Here is a 17329-nt window from a genome sequence, read left to right on the forward strand (position 1 = left end):
AATTGGGAGGCAGCAGTAAATATTACAATTATGGAGAGAAGCAGGACATTTTGGAATTGGGAGGAGGCGCCAGTAGAAGGTACCATTGTAGAGGGTAGCTGTACATAGTGGAATTGGAAGGCAGCAATAAATGGTACAACTGGGGAGCGCAGCAGGACATTGTGGAATTTGGAGGCAGCAATAAATCTACAAGACACATGGCAGCAAATGGCCAAGACCTCTTCGGCTGCACTTCCCAAACCATCTTTCATCGTCGCTGGGACAAAATCCTGGATGTCCCTACCTAACAGCACTGTGGGAGTACCATCACCACATGGACAGCAGCTGTTCAAGAAGGCGGCTCACCACCACTTTCTCAAGGACAACTAAGAATGGGCATTAAAGGCTGGCATTGCCAGCGACGCCCTGATCCCATAAAAGAATAATAAAAAATTGTACATGGCAGCTGTACATTGTGGGATTGGGAGGCGGCAGTAAATGTTCCAATTGGGGAGGGCAGCTGTACATTGTGGAAATGGGGGCAGCAGTAAATGGTACAATTGGGGAGGGCAGCAGTATATTGTGGAGTTGGTAGGCAAATCTAAATGTTACAATTGGGGAGGGCAGCAGTACATGTTGGAGTTGGGAGGCAACAGTAAATGGCACAGTTGGGGAGGGCAGCAGTAAATTTTGGAATTGGGAGCCAGCAGTAAAAGGTATATGCGGGGAGGGCAGCACTATAATGTGGAATTGGGAGGCAACAGTAAATGTTACAATTGGGGAGAGCAGCAGGACACTGTGGAATTGGGAGGCAGCAGTAAATGTTACATTTGTGGAGGGCAGCAGAACATTGTGGAATTGGGAGGCGACGATAAATGGTACAATTGTGCAGGGCAGCCATTCATTCTGGAAGTTGGGGGCAGCAGTAAATTGCAAAATATTGGAGGGGTGATAAAATTGTGGAGGTCAGCGGGAAAGTGTGGATTTTGGAGGGTGCACTAAATGGTACAATTGGGGATGGCAGCAGTACATTATGGAATTGGGAGGCAGCAGTAAATGTTTGAATTGGGGAGGGCTGCAGTACATTGTGGAATTGGGAGGCAGCACTAAATGGTACAATGGTAGAGAGCAGCACTACATTGTTGAATTGGCAGATAACATTAAATGGTACAATTTGGGAGGGCAGCAGTACTTTGTGGAATTGTGAGGCACCAGTACATGTTATATTTTTGGAGATCAGCAGTATATTATGGAATTGGCAGATGACATTAAATGGTACAATTAGGGATGGCAGTAGTACATTGTGGAATTGGGAGGCAGCAGTAAATGGGATATTTGGGGAGGGCAGCAGGAGATAGTGGAATTGGAAGGCTGCAGTATATGTAACACTTAGGGATGGCAACAGTACAGCGTGGAATTGTGAGGCAGGAGTAAATGGGAGCATTGATGAGGGCAGCAGTGCATTGTGGAATTGGGAGGCAGCAGTAAATTGTACAATTGGGGAGGGCAGCAGTACATTGTGGAATTGGGAGGCGGCAGTAAATGGTACAATTGGGGATGACAGCAGTACATTGTGGAATTGGGAGGCGGCAGTAAATGGTACAATTGGGGAGGGCAGCAGTACATTGTGGAATTGGGAGGCGGCAGTAAATGGTACAATTTGGGAGGGCAGCTGTACATTGTGGAATTGGGAGGCGGCAGTAAATGGTACAATTGGGGAGGGCAGCAGCACATTGTGGAATTGGGAGGCAGCGGCAGTAGATGGTACCATTGTAGAGGGCAGCTGTACATTGTGGAATTGGGAGGCAGCAGTAAACGGTACAATTTGGGAGCGAAGCATCAGGTTGTGGAATTAGGAGGTAGAATTACATGTTAAAATTGGGGAAGACAGTGGGAAACTGTGGAATTGGGAGGTGGCAGTAAATAGTACATTTGCGGATGTCATCAGCACATTGTGGAATTGGGAGGCAGCAGTAAATTTTTCAGTTGGGAAGGGCAGCAGAATATCATGGAATTGTGCAGCGGCACCAGTAAATGGTACAATTGGGGAGGGCAGCATTTAATTGTGGACTAGAAGGCAACAGTAAATGGTACAATTGGGGAGGGCAGCAGTCCATTGTGGAATTGGGAGGGCAGCAGTAAATCGTACAATTGGGGAGGACAGCCATTCATTGTGGAATTGGGAGGGAGAATTACATGTTAAAATTGGGGAGGGCAGTAAATGGTACAATTGGAAATGGCAGCAGTACATAGTAGAATTGAAAGGCGGCAGTAAATTGTTCAAAGGGAGGGCAGTAGTATATTTTGAATTGGGAGGCAGCAGTAAATATTACAATTATGGAGAGAAGCAGGACATTTTGGAATTGGGAGGAGGCGCCAGTAGAAGGTACCATTGTAGAGGGTAGCTGTACATAGTGGAATTGGAAGGCAGCAATAAATGGTACAACTGGGGAGCGCAGCAGGACATTGTGGAATTTGGAGGCAGCAATAAATCTACAAGACACATGGCAGCAAATGGCCAAGACCTCTTCGGCTGCACTTCCCAAACCCACGACCTCTTCCACCTAGAAAGAAAAGGGGAGCAGGCGCATGGGAACACAACCACCTCCAAATGCCGGTCATGGTCAAACACCATCCTGACTTAGAAGTATATCGCTGATCTTTCATCGTCGCTGGGACAAAATCCTGGATGTCCCTACCTAACAGCACTGTGGGAGTACCATCACCACATGGACAGCAGCTGTTCAAGAAGGCGGCTCACCACCACTTTCTCAAGGACAACTAAGAATGGGCATTAAAGGCTGGCATTGCCAGCGACGCCCTGATCCCATAAAAGAATAATAAAAAATTGTACATGGCAGCTGTACATTGTGGGATTGGGAGGCGGCAGTAAATGTTCCAATTGGGGAGGGCAGCTGTACATTGTGGAAATGGGGGCAGCAGTAAATGGTACAATTGGGGAGGGCAGCAGTATATTGTGGAGTTGGTAGGCAAATCTAAATGTTACAATTGGGGAGGGCAGCAGTACATGTTGGAGTTGGGAGGCAACAGTAAATGGCACAGTTGGGGAGGGCAGCAGTAAATTTTGGAATTGGGAGCCAGCAGTAAAAGGTATATGCGGGGAGGGCAGCACTATAATGTGGAATTGGGAGGCAACAGTAAATGTTACAATTGGGGAGAGCAGCAGGACACTGTGGAATTGGGAGGCAGCAGTAAATGTTACATTTGTGGAGGGCAGCAGAACATTGTGGAATTGGGAGGCGACGATAAATGGTACAATTGTGCAGGGCAGCCATTCATTCTGGAAGTTGGGGGCAGCAGTAAATTGCAAAATATTGGAGGGGTGATAAAATTGTGGAGGTCAGCGGGAAAGTGTGGATTTTGGAGGGTGCACTAAATGGTACAATTGGGGATGGCAGCAGTACATTATGGAATTGGGAGGCAGCAGTAAATGTTTGAATTGGGGAGGGCTGCAGTACATTGTGGAATTGGGAGGCAGCACTAAATGGTACAATGGTAGAGAGCAGCACTACATTGTTGAATTGGCAGATAACATTAAATGGTACAATTTGGGAGGGCAGCAGTACTTTGTGGAATTGTGAGGCACCAGTACATGTTATATTTTTGGAGATCAGCAGTATATTATGGAATTGGCAGATGACATTAAATGGTACAATTAGGGATGGCAGTAGTACATTGTGGAATTGGGAGGCAGCAGTAAATGGGATATTTGGGGAGGGCAGCAGGAGATAGTGGAATTGGAAGGCTGCAGTATATGTAACACTTAGGGATGGCAACAGTACAGCGTGGAATTGTGAGGCAGGAGTAAATGGGAGCATTGATGAGGGCAGCAGTGCATTGTGGAATTGGGAGGCAGCAGTAAATTGTACAATTGGGGAGGGCAGCAGTACATTGTGGAATTGGGAGGAGACAGTGAATGGTAAAATTGGGGAGGGCAGCAGTACATTGTGGAATTGTGAGGCAGGAGTAAATGGGAGCATTGAAGAGGGCAGCAGTACATTGTGGAATTGGGAGGCAGCAGTAAATTGTACAAATGTGGAGGGCAGCAGTACATTGTGGAATTGGGAGGAGACAGTGAATGGTAAAATTGGGGAGGGCAGCAGTACATTGTGAAATTGGGAGGAGACAGTAAATGGTAAAATTGGGGAGGGCAGCAGTCCATTGTGGAATTGGGAGGCAGCAGTAAATGGTACAATTGGGGGGTGCAGCAGGACATTGTGGAATTGGGAGGCAGCAGTAAACGGTACAATTGGTTAGTGCAGCAGGACATTGTGGAATTGGGAGGCAGCAGTAAATGGTACAATTGGTTAGTGCAGCAGGACATTGTGGAATTGGGAGGCAGCAGTAAACGGTACAATTGGTTAGTGCAGCAGGACATTGTGGAATTGGGAGGCAGCAGTAAACGGTACAATTGGTTAGTGCAGCAGGACATTGTGGAATTGGGAGGCAGCAGTAAATGGTACAATTGTAGAGAGCAGCACTATATTGTTGAATTGGCAGATGACGTTAAATAGTACAATTTGGGAGAGCAGCATTTGCTTGTTTAATTGGGAGACAAGCGTAAATGTTACAATTGGGGAGGGCAGCCGTACATTGTGGAATTGGGACACGGCAGTAAATGTGACTATTAGGGAGGGCAGCAGTACATTCTGGATTTGGGAAAACAGCAGTAAGTGGTACAATTGAGGAGGGCAGCGACACATTTTGGAATTGGGAAGCAGTGGTACTCGATGCAATTGGAGAGGGCAGCAGGACATTGTGGAATTGGGAGGCGGCAGTAAATGAAACTATTGGGGAAGGCAGCAGTACATTGTGGAATTGGGAGACAGCAGTAAATGATACAATTGTGGAAGGAATCAGTACATTGTGGAATTGGGAGACAGCAGTAAATGAAACAATTGGGGAAGGAATCAGTACATTGTGGAATTGGGAGACAGCAGTAAATGATACAATTGGGGAAGGCAGCAGTACATTGTGGAATTGGGAGACAGCAGTACATGATACAATTGGGGAAGGCAGCAGGACATTGTGGAATTGGGAGGTAGCAGTAAATGGTACAATTGGGGAGGGCAGCAGGACATTGTGGAATTGGGAGGTAGCAGTAAATGGTACAATTGGGGAGGGCAGCAGTACATTGTGGAATTGGGAGGCCTCAGTAAATGTTACAATGGTGGAGCAGTGCACTACATTGTGGAGCTGGGATGTGGCTTCAAATTGTATATTTGGGGAGGGCAGCAGTATATTGTGGAATTGGGAGGCTGCAGTAAATGCTAAAATTGAAGATGGCACCAGTGTATTGTGTTATTGGGAATGCAGCAGTAAGTGGCGCAATTGAGGAGGGCAGCGGCACATTGTGGATTTGGGAGGCGGCAGTTAATGGGATTATTGGGGAGGGCAGAAGTACATTGTGGCATTGGGGCAATTGGGGAGGGCAGCAGTCTATTGCAGAATTGGGAGGCAGCAGTAAATGTTAGAATTGGGGAGGGCAGCAGAACATTGTGGAATTCGGGGCTGCAGAAAATAGTACAATTGGAGAGAAAAAGAGAGACAGATAGAGCAATGGTGAAGGCCAGGCGAGTGACTGTGTGAGGGAAAGACGTGGACTGGACCAGTAGACAGAGTGAGTAAGTTATAGATAGAGAGAGGAAGAGAGAGAGAGTGATGTGAGGCATTCCAGGCGAGAGAGTGAGCGAGAATTTTCTACAGGTAACCAATGACAGTGTGCTACAATGAACAATGTGTCTCTATGCTTGTGTTACTATCTACTGTGGGTTTGTTGGAGAATGTCATTGCACAAATAATGTTTCTGCTAGTAATTCCATTTGTGCACGGTGTTCTGTGATTCAGTTAATATTTGCATAATGACTGGGTTAATATTTAGAGGGGGTTTATATCCCGCTCATTGTAAATATAAGCATGGGTCTAGGGGTAGTATTTTGTTGATTAATATGAGCGCTTGGCAGTATTACAGCATGGTCAGAGTGTGTCAGTGATTGTGTTAATATAAAACTGTAAGCACTTGCGGTGTGTTAAAATTTCTGAAGTCAGTGGGAGTGTTTAACAGCTCAAAGGATGTCTCCGGCTCTGGGTTGTGTTGTACACAATGTGTTAGTGAGTGTGCTAATATTAACTCATATCACTCGCCCCACGGGTGAGACTGGGTCAGACAGAATATGAGGCCGGACTAAGTTCGCATGCAGGAACTTCTTCAGTTCTTCTCATCCTTTAATGAATTTTACAATTAAAGTAAATGGATATTTCACCACTTTTATCAACTGCTGTCTGAACTTAGTCTGTGTCACGGCATAAATGCAAGTGTTTGTGCAGCAACTCAGGAGCTGGAGCATTTGTCCCAAATCTGGTAAATATACAGGTAGAGATAAAAAGTAATCTACCAATCGCCACACCCGATTATATATAGAATACACCATCAGCACTGACCATAACAGTATGAAATTGCACGAAATAGCAAACAGTAAAATGATGGATTTCTTTCGGCTCTCCATCTCTGGGTCTCTGGGACTCTCCCCAGTGCTGGGACCCCGGAGCCTCCTGCGGGCTCTGCTGGCCACTAAAATGTGTCTGACGGTGACAGCATTGAGCAGCAGAATCAGAACAAATGGGACCCCCGGGGTGAGAATATAATGAAGGAACTCGATTGTTCCCCAGACCCGTGAAAGCTGAACATCGAATGTTACATCACAGAACCAGGGGACGTTCTTTGCCCCATATTCATCTGTCAACATAAAATACCAGAAAACGTTCTTTAAACAGCTCAGCACAGTCACGGTTCCTAGAACCACAGCCGCCGTTTTCTTGGTGCAATATTTTGTTTTCAGCTTCTGGCAACAAATTGCCACAAAACGATCAAAGGTGAAAGTGACAGTGAACCAGACAGAACAGTCTGTGACTGCATAAAGCAGGACGGCGTGGATATTACAGACGGGGATAGAATACACAGGAGAAAGTGGTTTCTTATATGACATCGGAATCTGCCTCAATATCAGGTCGAAGATAAAGACCAGTAAATCCGCCGCTGCCATGGCCAGCAGGTAGCGAGTGACACATGTGGAGAGACCGCATTTTCCCCGAGACAGGATCACAATGGTCACTAAGTTAACTGTGGGGAAGGGAAATAAACAGGGGAGATTTACATCAGGCTGGCAGCAAAAGGAGCAGTTTGATAGAATTCGGTGTGTACTGTGCAACTAATTACCAACATTCATTGATAAAATCTAATTATATTACCTTTGAAGCTGTGAAATTTTATTGTAAGAATAATTAACCAATAAATTAAATGAGAATCAATACATGAAATCCATACATGTTTGCTCACTGACAGATGAAATGATACAGCTACCTTTAGCGCAACATTTAAAAAGCACTAGCTGAGGTACCAGGGATGCAAAGATCCAGAACGTCTCAGGAATAGATTGGGAAAAGCAGATTAGCAAACTTCAGAAAGGTAGTGAATTTAGTGAGTGTGCCCGGGATAGTGTTCTGTAACAATATGTTCTATAACCAACAAGTGGCATGTCATGTTAGATTTAGTAATGAATAATGAGCCAGATTTACTTAACAGACTGACGATGTGGAACATTTTTCTAATAGTGATCATAACACGATCGAGTTCAATGAAGAGAAATGCGAAATGCTACTAAGATTCTAGGTTTAGGTAAGGCCGACTTCAACGGGATGTGGGAGAGAGTGTGAACAGTAAACTGGGAAAAACTGTTAATGGGTAAAACAACAGACAATCAGTGGGGATGTTCCAAAAGAATTTCAGCTGATACAGGACCAGTTTATACCCCTGAGGGGCAAGAGATCGGTTTGTCATTATCAGCCCTGGACGTCTAAAGCGGTAAGGGGCAGCATGGAAATAGATTACAAAGCCTATAAACTTGCACAAAATAGCACAGATCCTGGCGAATGGGAAAGATGCAAAGAACAGCAAAGAGTCACAGAACAGATATTAAGTGCCACAAAACGGTGCATGAAAAGAAACTTGCAATGGATATCAAAATCAATACAACGAATTTTTACAGTTACATTAGGAAAGTAGGTTAGTCAGGAGAAATGTTGAACCCTTCATAACTGAAAGCGGTGATATTGTCAAAGATAATAAGGAAAAGGCAAACAGATTGAATACATCTTTGTGTCAGTATTTACAGTAGATGAAGCGGGTAGCATGCCGGAAATCACAAGGAAAATAATATTGAATCACAGACAGGGCCACAATAAAATTAACGTCATAAAATAATAGTTATAAATAAAATAATGATTCTAAAGAGTGACACATCCCCAGGAACATATGGGGCATCAACTTTTCAGAGTTTTTATTAACGACGTAGATGATGGCATAGAAAGTCATATGTCAAAATTTGCGGAAGACACAAATTTAGGTAGCAATGTCGGCAGTGTAGATGAAAGCCCAAAATTACAATGGGATATCGATAGATTAACTGAATTGGCAAAACTTTGGCAAATGGATTTTAAAGTAGGCAAATGTGAGGTTTTCCATTTCGGATGTTAAAAGTATAGAGCGGAGTACTTTCTTAAAGGTGAAAAGCTAAAAGGAGTGGCGGTCCAAAGAGACGGGGATGCATCTATAAAGTTCATTAAAATTTTATCGACACCTACAGAAAATAAACAAAAATGCTAATGGAATGTTGGTCTTTATAACTAAAGTACGAGATTACAAGGGGGTAGACATTACTTTGCAGCTATATAAAGCACTGGTTAGAACACACCTGGAGTAAAGTGAGAATTTCTGTGCACCCGACCATTGTAACAATATATCGGCCTTGGAGGAAGTGCAGCGGAGATTTATCAGAATGACACCCGGACACATCTGGTTAAATTACAGACAGAAATGACACAAATTAGGATTGATTCCCTTAGAATTTAGAAGGTGATTTGATCGAAGTTTTCCTGATATTAAGATGAACAGATTGGTACATAGGCAGAGACTATTTCCCCTGGTTGGGGATTCTAGGACTAAGGAGCATCGTACAAAAATTAGAGCCAAACCTTTCAGGAGTGAAGATAGGAAACACTTCTACACACACAGTGTGGTAGACGTTTGGAACTATATTCCACAGATGGAAGTTGATGCTAGATCAATTGTTAATTTTAAATCTGAGATAAATAGATTTTTGTTAACCAATGTTATTAGGGGATATTCGGCAAAATCTGGTATATGGAGTTAGGTCGCAGATCAGTCATGATCTCATTAAATGTCGTAACAGGTTTGAGGTGCTAAATGGTTTACTCATCTTCCTATGTTCCTATGTTATTTTACTCTTACAAAACTTCGTGTCCCGTGAAAAGTCAGAATATTGAGCGGTGCAGTTCGCTTCTGTGCCCTGTGTTAGGGATGTCGATATCCCACTTGGATTCCTGATCTTGGTTTGAATATTTTTTATGTATAGAACAATAGAAGAATGCAACAGCAACATACAGAAACTGCAACCTTGGCGTGCAGTAATTACAGTCCATTGTATTTAAAATGTATGGATGTAATAGGACATTGTTAATATAAGTACAAGTGAACTCCAGTTATAAAGACAAGTGGGATATAAGAAGTGCCTTGAACATTGAGATTACCACATTTTTGCTGAAATATAAAAATAGTAGCACATTGAAAGGAAGATTTTCCAAATAACATTGCAAAGAATGGAATCTGAATTAAAATAAATAGTTATCATTGACAGTGAATGTCTCACTAACTGCATTTATCAACATCGAATTCTAATGAATTATACAACAGGCAAATTGATACCGAACGCTTTTGTAAAGTATCTGAACACAAATGGAAGAGAATTATCCTTGTACTGTTCACATGTTGGTTTTCAGCATTGTGCAGAGAATATTAGAGGACAGAATATCAAAGGATTGCGTTAACCTCAGCTGGGATTGTTGATCCTGAATACAGCAGGAGGCAATAGAGAACCACTCTGTGTCTCACTGAGAGATCCACTGAACTGTGCCAAACGTGTATTTGACTCAATTGTACGTTGAAAACAAAGATTGCAAATAACTATATTAAAACCTGTCTGAATGAACATTTAATGCGAATGTGAATTATCCTTGTAATTCTGTTCCAAACTTCAGAAGCAGTGCCACTAATGCAGAACTGGCGATGGTGAAAATTGAGACAGTGACTGAAACTGACTGATTAGCGGATATTTCACACATTTAAGATACGTATAGGACCTGCCAGGATTTGTTCCTGTGACTGTCTGTGTGGAGTTTGCACATTCTCCCCGTGTTTGCGTGGGTTTTCTCCGGGTGCTCCGGTTTCCTCCCACAGTCCAAAGATGTGCGGGTTAGGTTGATTGGTTATGATAAATTGACCCTTAGTGTTAGGGGGATTAAATACGTGGGTTTACAGGGATAGAGTGGGACATGTGTTGGTGTCGGGGTTACGGGGATCGGGTGGGATATGTGTCGGTGCAGGCTCGATGGGCCGAAATGGCCTCTATCTGCACTGTGGGGTTTCTGTGATTCCATGATTCTGTGATTCTGTGACTCTGTGCAATTAACCACAGCGAGCATTATATGAAAACAAAAGCAAAATACTGTGGATACTGGAAATCTGAAATGAAAACAGGAAATGTTGTAAATACTCAGCAGGTGCGGCAGCATCTGTGAGAGAGAGAAACAGAGTTAACGTTTCAGGTCGATGACTTTTGCCATTAGGTGAAAAGTCTCCTAAACCAAGAACACATTATTCTGAACTGTTAGAAATGTTCAGTGTGGACAACAGATGGAAAATCGTTAAATAAAGGGCCTGGTATAATATCTTTGAATGAAATGAACATAGAATATTCAATCTTGGTAACACTCTATCGCGTTCAGAATCAATAGCGGACAGCAGCGGGGGAAGCATGGTGAATGACAAGGAATATGGGAAGAAGGAGAAAAATACAGTTATGCATTATTTACAGAATTAAAAGCTGGATACAGAGTCTTACCACGGACACCAACAACAGCGAGGGCTGTTGGGTGGGGGAGTAAATTACAAGAATATGTAAATCTGTTAAACATAACTTACAGAATTAATTATTAGATATAGATTCTTAACAGGAGCACCAAATTTAGCGAGGCTGTTCGAGTATTTTTTATATAACAACCCATGTATTAACAACGATAAAAAGAAAGAAAGATTTGCATTTAGATGATATATACGATTCAGCAAATTGAAACACAAAATATCATTAATAACTGAATATCCCACTGTAAATAACAAGAATCATACTACAGTGTAACATTGTTTATGGAATTTATTATTGGGCATTGATACTTACGCGGAACACCCACAGCAGCGAGGAGGGGATAGTAAATCTTTCCTATTTCATAAAATAAGTTTACAATCCGCATATCTTCAAGCCAATTATCAGGAAGGGGCGGGGGCGGAGGCACAAACATGTCTTCACTTCTGTGAGTCGCTGGTAGTCCTTGTGCTGGAGGCAGCGCGCTGCCTGTGTGAGGTGTCACAGTGAAGGGAGCTCCTTCTTTATAGCAGAGAGAAATCCCCGAGTGACATCATTAGGCCTCACTGTAACTGGCATTAATTACAGTCATTGAACAAACAGACTCATTGACCCAATGTCACCACAACACGTTACTGCAACACAATCTAACTAACCAGATTGTACACAGTGTTAAATTAAAAGGGAGCGAATGCCTAATATTTCACCCGACCATAAAATACTGAGACAGAACAAAGGGAGCAGAGTTTCTCTTCCTGTATTTCACAAAACATGAGAACAAAAACGAGAATGTTACAGAAAACAAGATGAATAAAATAAGAAGGAAGGCGGAACTGCACCAATCCTGTTACCAGATTTATTCAAACCCAGTCCATCATAGTAAAAATTGTCACCATCAATAAACATTCCTAAACGCCAGGATCTTAGAGATGAACACAGTGATGGAGAGATTTTAATCGCCCATGACAATGTACGGGCCTCAGTCCAGGATTTACATACCCTGGGCTAACTAGCTTACTTTGTATTTATTCCCTGGTCCACTGCGATTACACTGTTGCTGGCTCAGTCCAGGAATATCAATCCCAAGCCAGCTAGATTAAATTTCTCATGCCTCAGTTCAGTAATTTCATACCTTCCACCGGCTGGATTACATTGCTCCTCCCTCAAAAAGGGAATTCCATTCCTAGGACCGTCTAGACTGCATTGCTCCAACCTCAGTCCAAGAATATTATTCACCGGGCCGCCTACATTGCACTGCTCCTGCTACAGCATATAATGTAAAATCCCTGCAACGCCTAGATTACACTGCCCCCGCCTCAGTCCGAGAAATTCATTGCCATAGAGGGGTACATTACAATGCTCTTATCTGAGTTGAGGAATTTTATTATCTGGACCAGCTAGATCACACTACTGCCGCCTCAATTCCGGTGTTTAATTCTCTGGGCCGCCTGGATTACATGCATACCTCGTCAATCAAGGAATAGAATTCCCAGGGTACATACATTACACTGCTCCCGCCTCAGTCCAGTTATTTCATTTTCAAGGCCGCCAAGTTTAAACAGTTTACATCTGAATCCAGAAATGTAATTCCACGGAACGCCTAGATTTCACTGCTCCCGCCTCAGTCAAAGTATTTTAACCACAGGGCTGACGATATTACACTCCTCCTGCCTCAATCCAGGAATTTAATCCCCTGGACAGCCTAGACTTCGCTTCTCCCGCCGAAAACCTGGAATTTCAATGTCCCGGTCTCCAAGATTTATTTTTTTCGTTCCTGGGATGCGGTCGCTGCTGCAAATGCCAGCATTTATTGCCCATGCCTAGTTGTGCTGGAGAACGTGGTGGTGAGCCGTCTTAGTGAACTGCTACAGTCAGTGCCGTGAAGGTGCTCCCACAATGCTGTTAGGAAGGGAGTTCAAGCATTTTGACCCAGCAACAATGAAGGAACAGTGATATATTTCCAAATCAGGATGGTGTTTAGGGGAACCTGGAGGTGATGGTGTTGCCATGAGCCCGCTGCCCGAGCTCTTCTAGGTGGTACAGGTCGTGTGTTACTGAGGTGCTATCGAAGAAGCCTTGGCAAGTTGCTGCAGTGCATCTTGTAGACGGTAAACACTGCAGCCACGGTACGCTTGTGGGGCAGGGAGTGAATATTTAAGGTGGTGAATGGGGTGTCAATCAAGTCCTTCTTCTTGAGTGTTATTGGCGCTGCACTCATCCAGGCAAGTACAGAGTATTCCATCACACTCTTTGCCTTGTCGGCAAAAGGCTCTGGGGAGTCAAGAGGTGAGTCACTCCGCACAGAATACCCAGCCTCTGACCTATTCTTGCAGCCATCGTATTTATGTGGCTTGTCCAGTAGTTTTTCTGGTCAATGGTGACCTCCAGGCTGTTGAAGGTGGGGGATTCGGCCATGGTAATGCTGTTGACACTTAAGTGGCGGTGGTTAGGCTCTCTATTGTTGGTGGAAATCATTGCCTGGCACTTGTGTGGCGCAAATGAAACTTGATACTTATCAGCCCAAGCCTGAATCTCATCCAAATTCCATGGCTCCCGCCTCAGTCCAAGAATTCTATTCCAAGGTCTGTTAAGATTACACTGATCCAGCCTCAATCCAGTAATGTCCTTCCAGGTGCTTTCTCTATTGCTTTGCTCCCACCACCCATCATGAATTTCATTCCAAGGACAGCCTAGCTTACAATGATCCTGCCGCAGTCGAGAAGTTTCGTTGTGAAGGCTGCTCAGTTTACACAGCTCTCATCTCAGTCCTGCTATTTCATTGAACCGGCAGCCAAGATTTAACTACTCCCGCCTAAAGCCATTAACCATGCCCAGGGTCACCGACATTAGAATGCTGCCGTCACACTGCAAGAATTGTCATTCCCAGGGCCGCCCAGTTTACACTGCTCCTGCCTCAGTGCAGTGATGACATTCCCAGGCCTTCTTACATAACACTGCTCCCCGCCTCAGTCCAGGAATGTTATTCACAGGGCCGCCCTGATTGCACTGCTTCCGCCTTAGTTCAGGCAAATCGATCCCAGAGCCACCTAGAAAACACTGCTCTAGCCTCAGTCCAGGAATGTTATTCACAGGCTACCAAGATTTGCTACCCCTCCTGCAGTCCAGTTATTTCATTCCCAGGGCAGTCTAGATTTCACTGCTCCAGCCTTACTCATGGAATTTCATTCCCATGGCAGCCAAGATGAAACTGCTGATACCTCTGTCCAGGTACTTCATTCACTGGCCTCCCTGTTCGAAGAATTGAATTCACAAATCCATGCAGATTACACTGCTCCCGCCTCAGTCCCGCAATTCCAATCCTAGGACAGATTGATTACATTGGTCATCCCTTAATAGAGAAAAGACATTCTCTGGGCCACCAAGATTTCCATCCCCCGCCTCAATCCGGAATTTTCCATGCCATGGATGCCATATTACATTGTTCCTATCTGAGTCCAGGAATTGTATTCCCTGTGCCACCTAGTTTACATTGCTGCCGTCTCTGTCCAGGAACTTTATTCCGTAGGCAGTGTGTGTTAACCTGCTCCCGCATCAATCCAGGAATTTCAGTCCAAGGTTCACCAAGATTTTGTTTTGTATGTTGCGGGCTTGTGGTCGTCGCTGGAAAGGCCAGCATTTAATGCCCATTCCTAAATGTCCCTGACAAGATGGTGGTGGACTGCCTTATTGAACCACTGCAGTCTGTGTGGCGAAGGTACTCCCACAATGCTGTTAGAGAGTGAGTTCCAGGAGCTTTACCCAGCAACGATGGAGGAAAGGTGGTATATTTCCACGTCAGAAAGATGTGTGACTTGGAGGGCAACTTGGAGGTGATTGGTGCTCCCATGAGTCTACTGCACTTGTCCCTCTCGGTGGTAGCGGTCGTGAGCTTGGGAGGTGCGTCGAAAAAGGCTTGGCAAGTTGCCACAGTGCATTTGTAGATGATGCACACTGCAGCAATGGTACGCCAGTGGTGGAGGGAAGGAAGGATTAAGATGGTGGATAGGGTGCCAATCAAGAGTGCTGCTTTGTCGTGGATGGTGTGGAGCTTCTTGAGTGTTGTTGAAGATGCACATCTTCCAGGCAAATGTAGAATTTTCCATCATACACGTGAATTGTGCCAAGTAGATGGTGGGAAGGCTTTGGGGAGTCAAGAGGTGAGGGAGTCGCAGCAGAATACCCATCCTCTGACCTCTGTTGTAACTGCCGTATTTATGTGGCTGGTCCAGTAATGCTTCTGGTAAATGTTGAACCCCAAAGGTTGTTGATGGTGCTGAATTTGGCGATTGTAATTTCGTTCAATGTCAAGTTGCTGTGGTAAGATATTTTCTTATTGGTGACAGTCAGTGCCTGGCACTTGTGTGGTGCGAATATTGCTTGCTACTTATCAGCCCAGGCCTGAATGTGATGCAGATTACACCACTCCCGCCTTAGTCCAGGAAGTCCATTCCTTGGTCCGCCCTATTTACACTGCCCCCGCCTCTGTCCGGGAAAATAATTCCCTAGAAGACCTGGATAAAACTGCTCCCGTGTCAATCCAAGTATTTAACTCCAAGAGCTGCCTAGATTAAAATGCTCCTCCCTCAGTCCAGGAATTTCATTCCCAAGCCGCTCACCTTAAATAGCGCCCATCTGAATCCCAGATACTTTATTCCCAGGACCACCTAGTTTTCACTGCTCTCGCCTCAGTCCAATAATTTAATTCCAACGGTCACGGAGATTGCACTGCTCCCGCCTTAATCCAGGAAAATCGTCACCAGGGCCGCCTGCACAACACTGCTCCTCCCACAGTCCAGAAATTTCATTCCCAGTGCCTCCTATATTGCAATCACCCACCTCAGTCCTGTTTCATTCTGAGAGCTGCATAGATTACACTGTTCATGCCTCAGCCCAAGAATTTCGTTCCCTGGACTGTCAATTAACACTGCTCCCGCCTCATTCCAGGAATCTGATTCCCATGGCCGCCTAGATTACACAGCTCCCACCTTACCCTGTGAATTGTATCCAAGTGCCACCAAGATTGCACTGCTCTCGTCTCAGTCTAGTTTCATTCACAGGGCCACTTAGGTTACACTGCTCCCACTTCAGATTAAAAATTTCCTTCCCAGGTTCACCTGCTTCACGCCAGGAATTTGATCACAAGGTCCGCCTACATTATACTGCCCCTACCTAGTCCAGGAATTTCATTGCCAGTGCGGCCTATATTGCAATCCTCCCACCTCAGTCCAGTTTCATTCACAGAGCTGCATAGATTACACGGGTTGTGCCTCAGTCCAGGAATTTCATTCCCAGTGTCAACTGGATTCCACCACGCCCACCCCAAACCAGGAATTACATTCCCAGGGCAGTCTACATTATACAGTTCTTGCCTCACTCCAGGAATTTTAGTTCCAGGGCCAACAAATTTACGCTTCTGTAGCCTCAGTTCAGGTTCATTCCCAGAGCAGCGTATATTACACTAGCCCTGCCTCAGTCCAGGAATTTTGTTCTTTAGGCTATCTAGTTTACAGTGCTCTCAACTAAATCAAATAACTTAATTCCCTCCATCTCCTAGATTGCACTGCGCCCACTCCAATCCAGGGATTTCACTTCCAGGGCAGCCAAGATTATACAGCTCTCGACTCATACCAGGAATTTTAATCTCAGGGCCCCTAACTTTACACTGCTACTGCCTCAGTCCAGGAATTAAATACCCAGCCCGTGAACATTACACTGCTCTCGCCTTAGTCCAAGAATTACATTCCCAGCCCATCTAAATTCCACTGCTATCGCCTCAGTCCAGGGATGACATTTGTAGCCCAGCTAAATTACAGTGCTATCGCCTTAGTCCAAGAATTACATTCCCAGCCCATCTAATTACACTGAGCCCACCTCAGTCTAGGAATTACAATCCCATGACAGCCTCGCTTACACTGCTCCCGCCTCAGTCCTGGAACTGCATGGCCAGTGCCGCATATGTTAAAATGCTCACACATCATGTCAGTTTCATTCACAGACCTGCACACTGCTACCGCCCCAGTCCAGGAATTGCAATAACAGGGTCACCAAGTCTCAGCTGCTACTCCCTCATTTCAGGAATTTCATTCCCTGCTAATTCTAGATTTCATTGTTCAGGCATCAGTCCAGGAAATGCTTTGCCAGGCCCACTAGATTACACTGCTCCCACCTCAGTTCAGTTTGTTTCCCAGGGCCATGTAGATTACTGCGCTACCCCCTCAGACCAGTAGTTTAATTCCCAGAGTCTCCGAGATTGCAATGCCCAAGCCTCAGTCCAGGAAATGTATCTCCAGGGCCGTCTAATTTACACTGCTTCTCCCTCAGTACTTGAATTTCGT

The 17329-nt window shown here is 44.7% G+C and overlaps 1 protein-coding gene across 1 annotated transcript; it reads right to left on the bottom strand.

Moving 5' to 3' along the window:
- Nucleotides 1–5024: 5024 nt before the first annotated feature.
- On the bottom strand, nucleotides 5025–11476 carry LOC147091377 (putative G protein-coupled receptor 139). The gene is made up of 2 exons (XM_085976755.1): nucleotides 11310–11476; nucleotides 5025–7120 (listed from the first exon to the last, which is right to left on the bottom strand). The coding sequence occupies exons 1-2, from the start codon at nucleotides 11428–11430 to the stop codon at nucleotides 6219–6221; spliced, it is 1023 nt and encodes a 340-aa protein (XP_085832881.1). The 5' UTR covers nucleotides 11431–11476; the 3' UTR covers nucleotides 5025–6218.
- Between the last annotated feature and the right edge of the window lie 5853 nt (nucleotides 11477–17329).

This window comes from Somniosus microcephalus, unplaced genomic scaffold (assembly GCF_052327205.1).
Source record: "Somniosus microcephalus isolate GS21.2 unplaced genomic scaffold, FLI_Smic_1.0 unresolved_chr3, whole genome shotgun sequence".
Classification (NCBI taxonomy): Eukaryota; Metazoa; Chordata; class Chondrichthyes; order Squaliformes; family Somniosidae; genus Somniosus; species Somniosus microcephalus.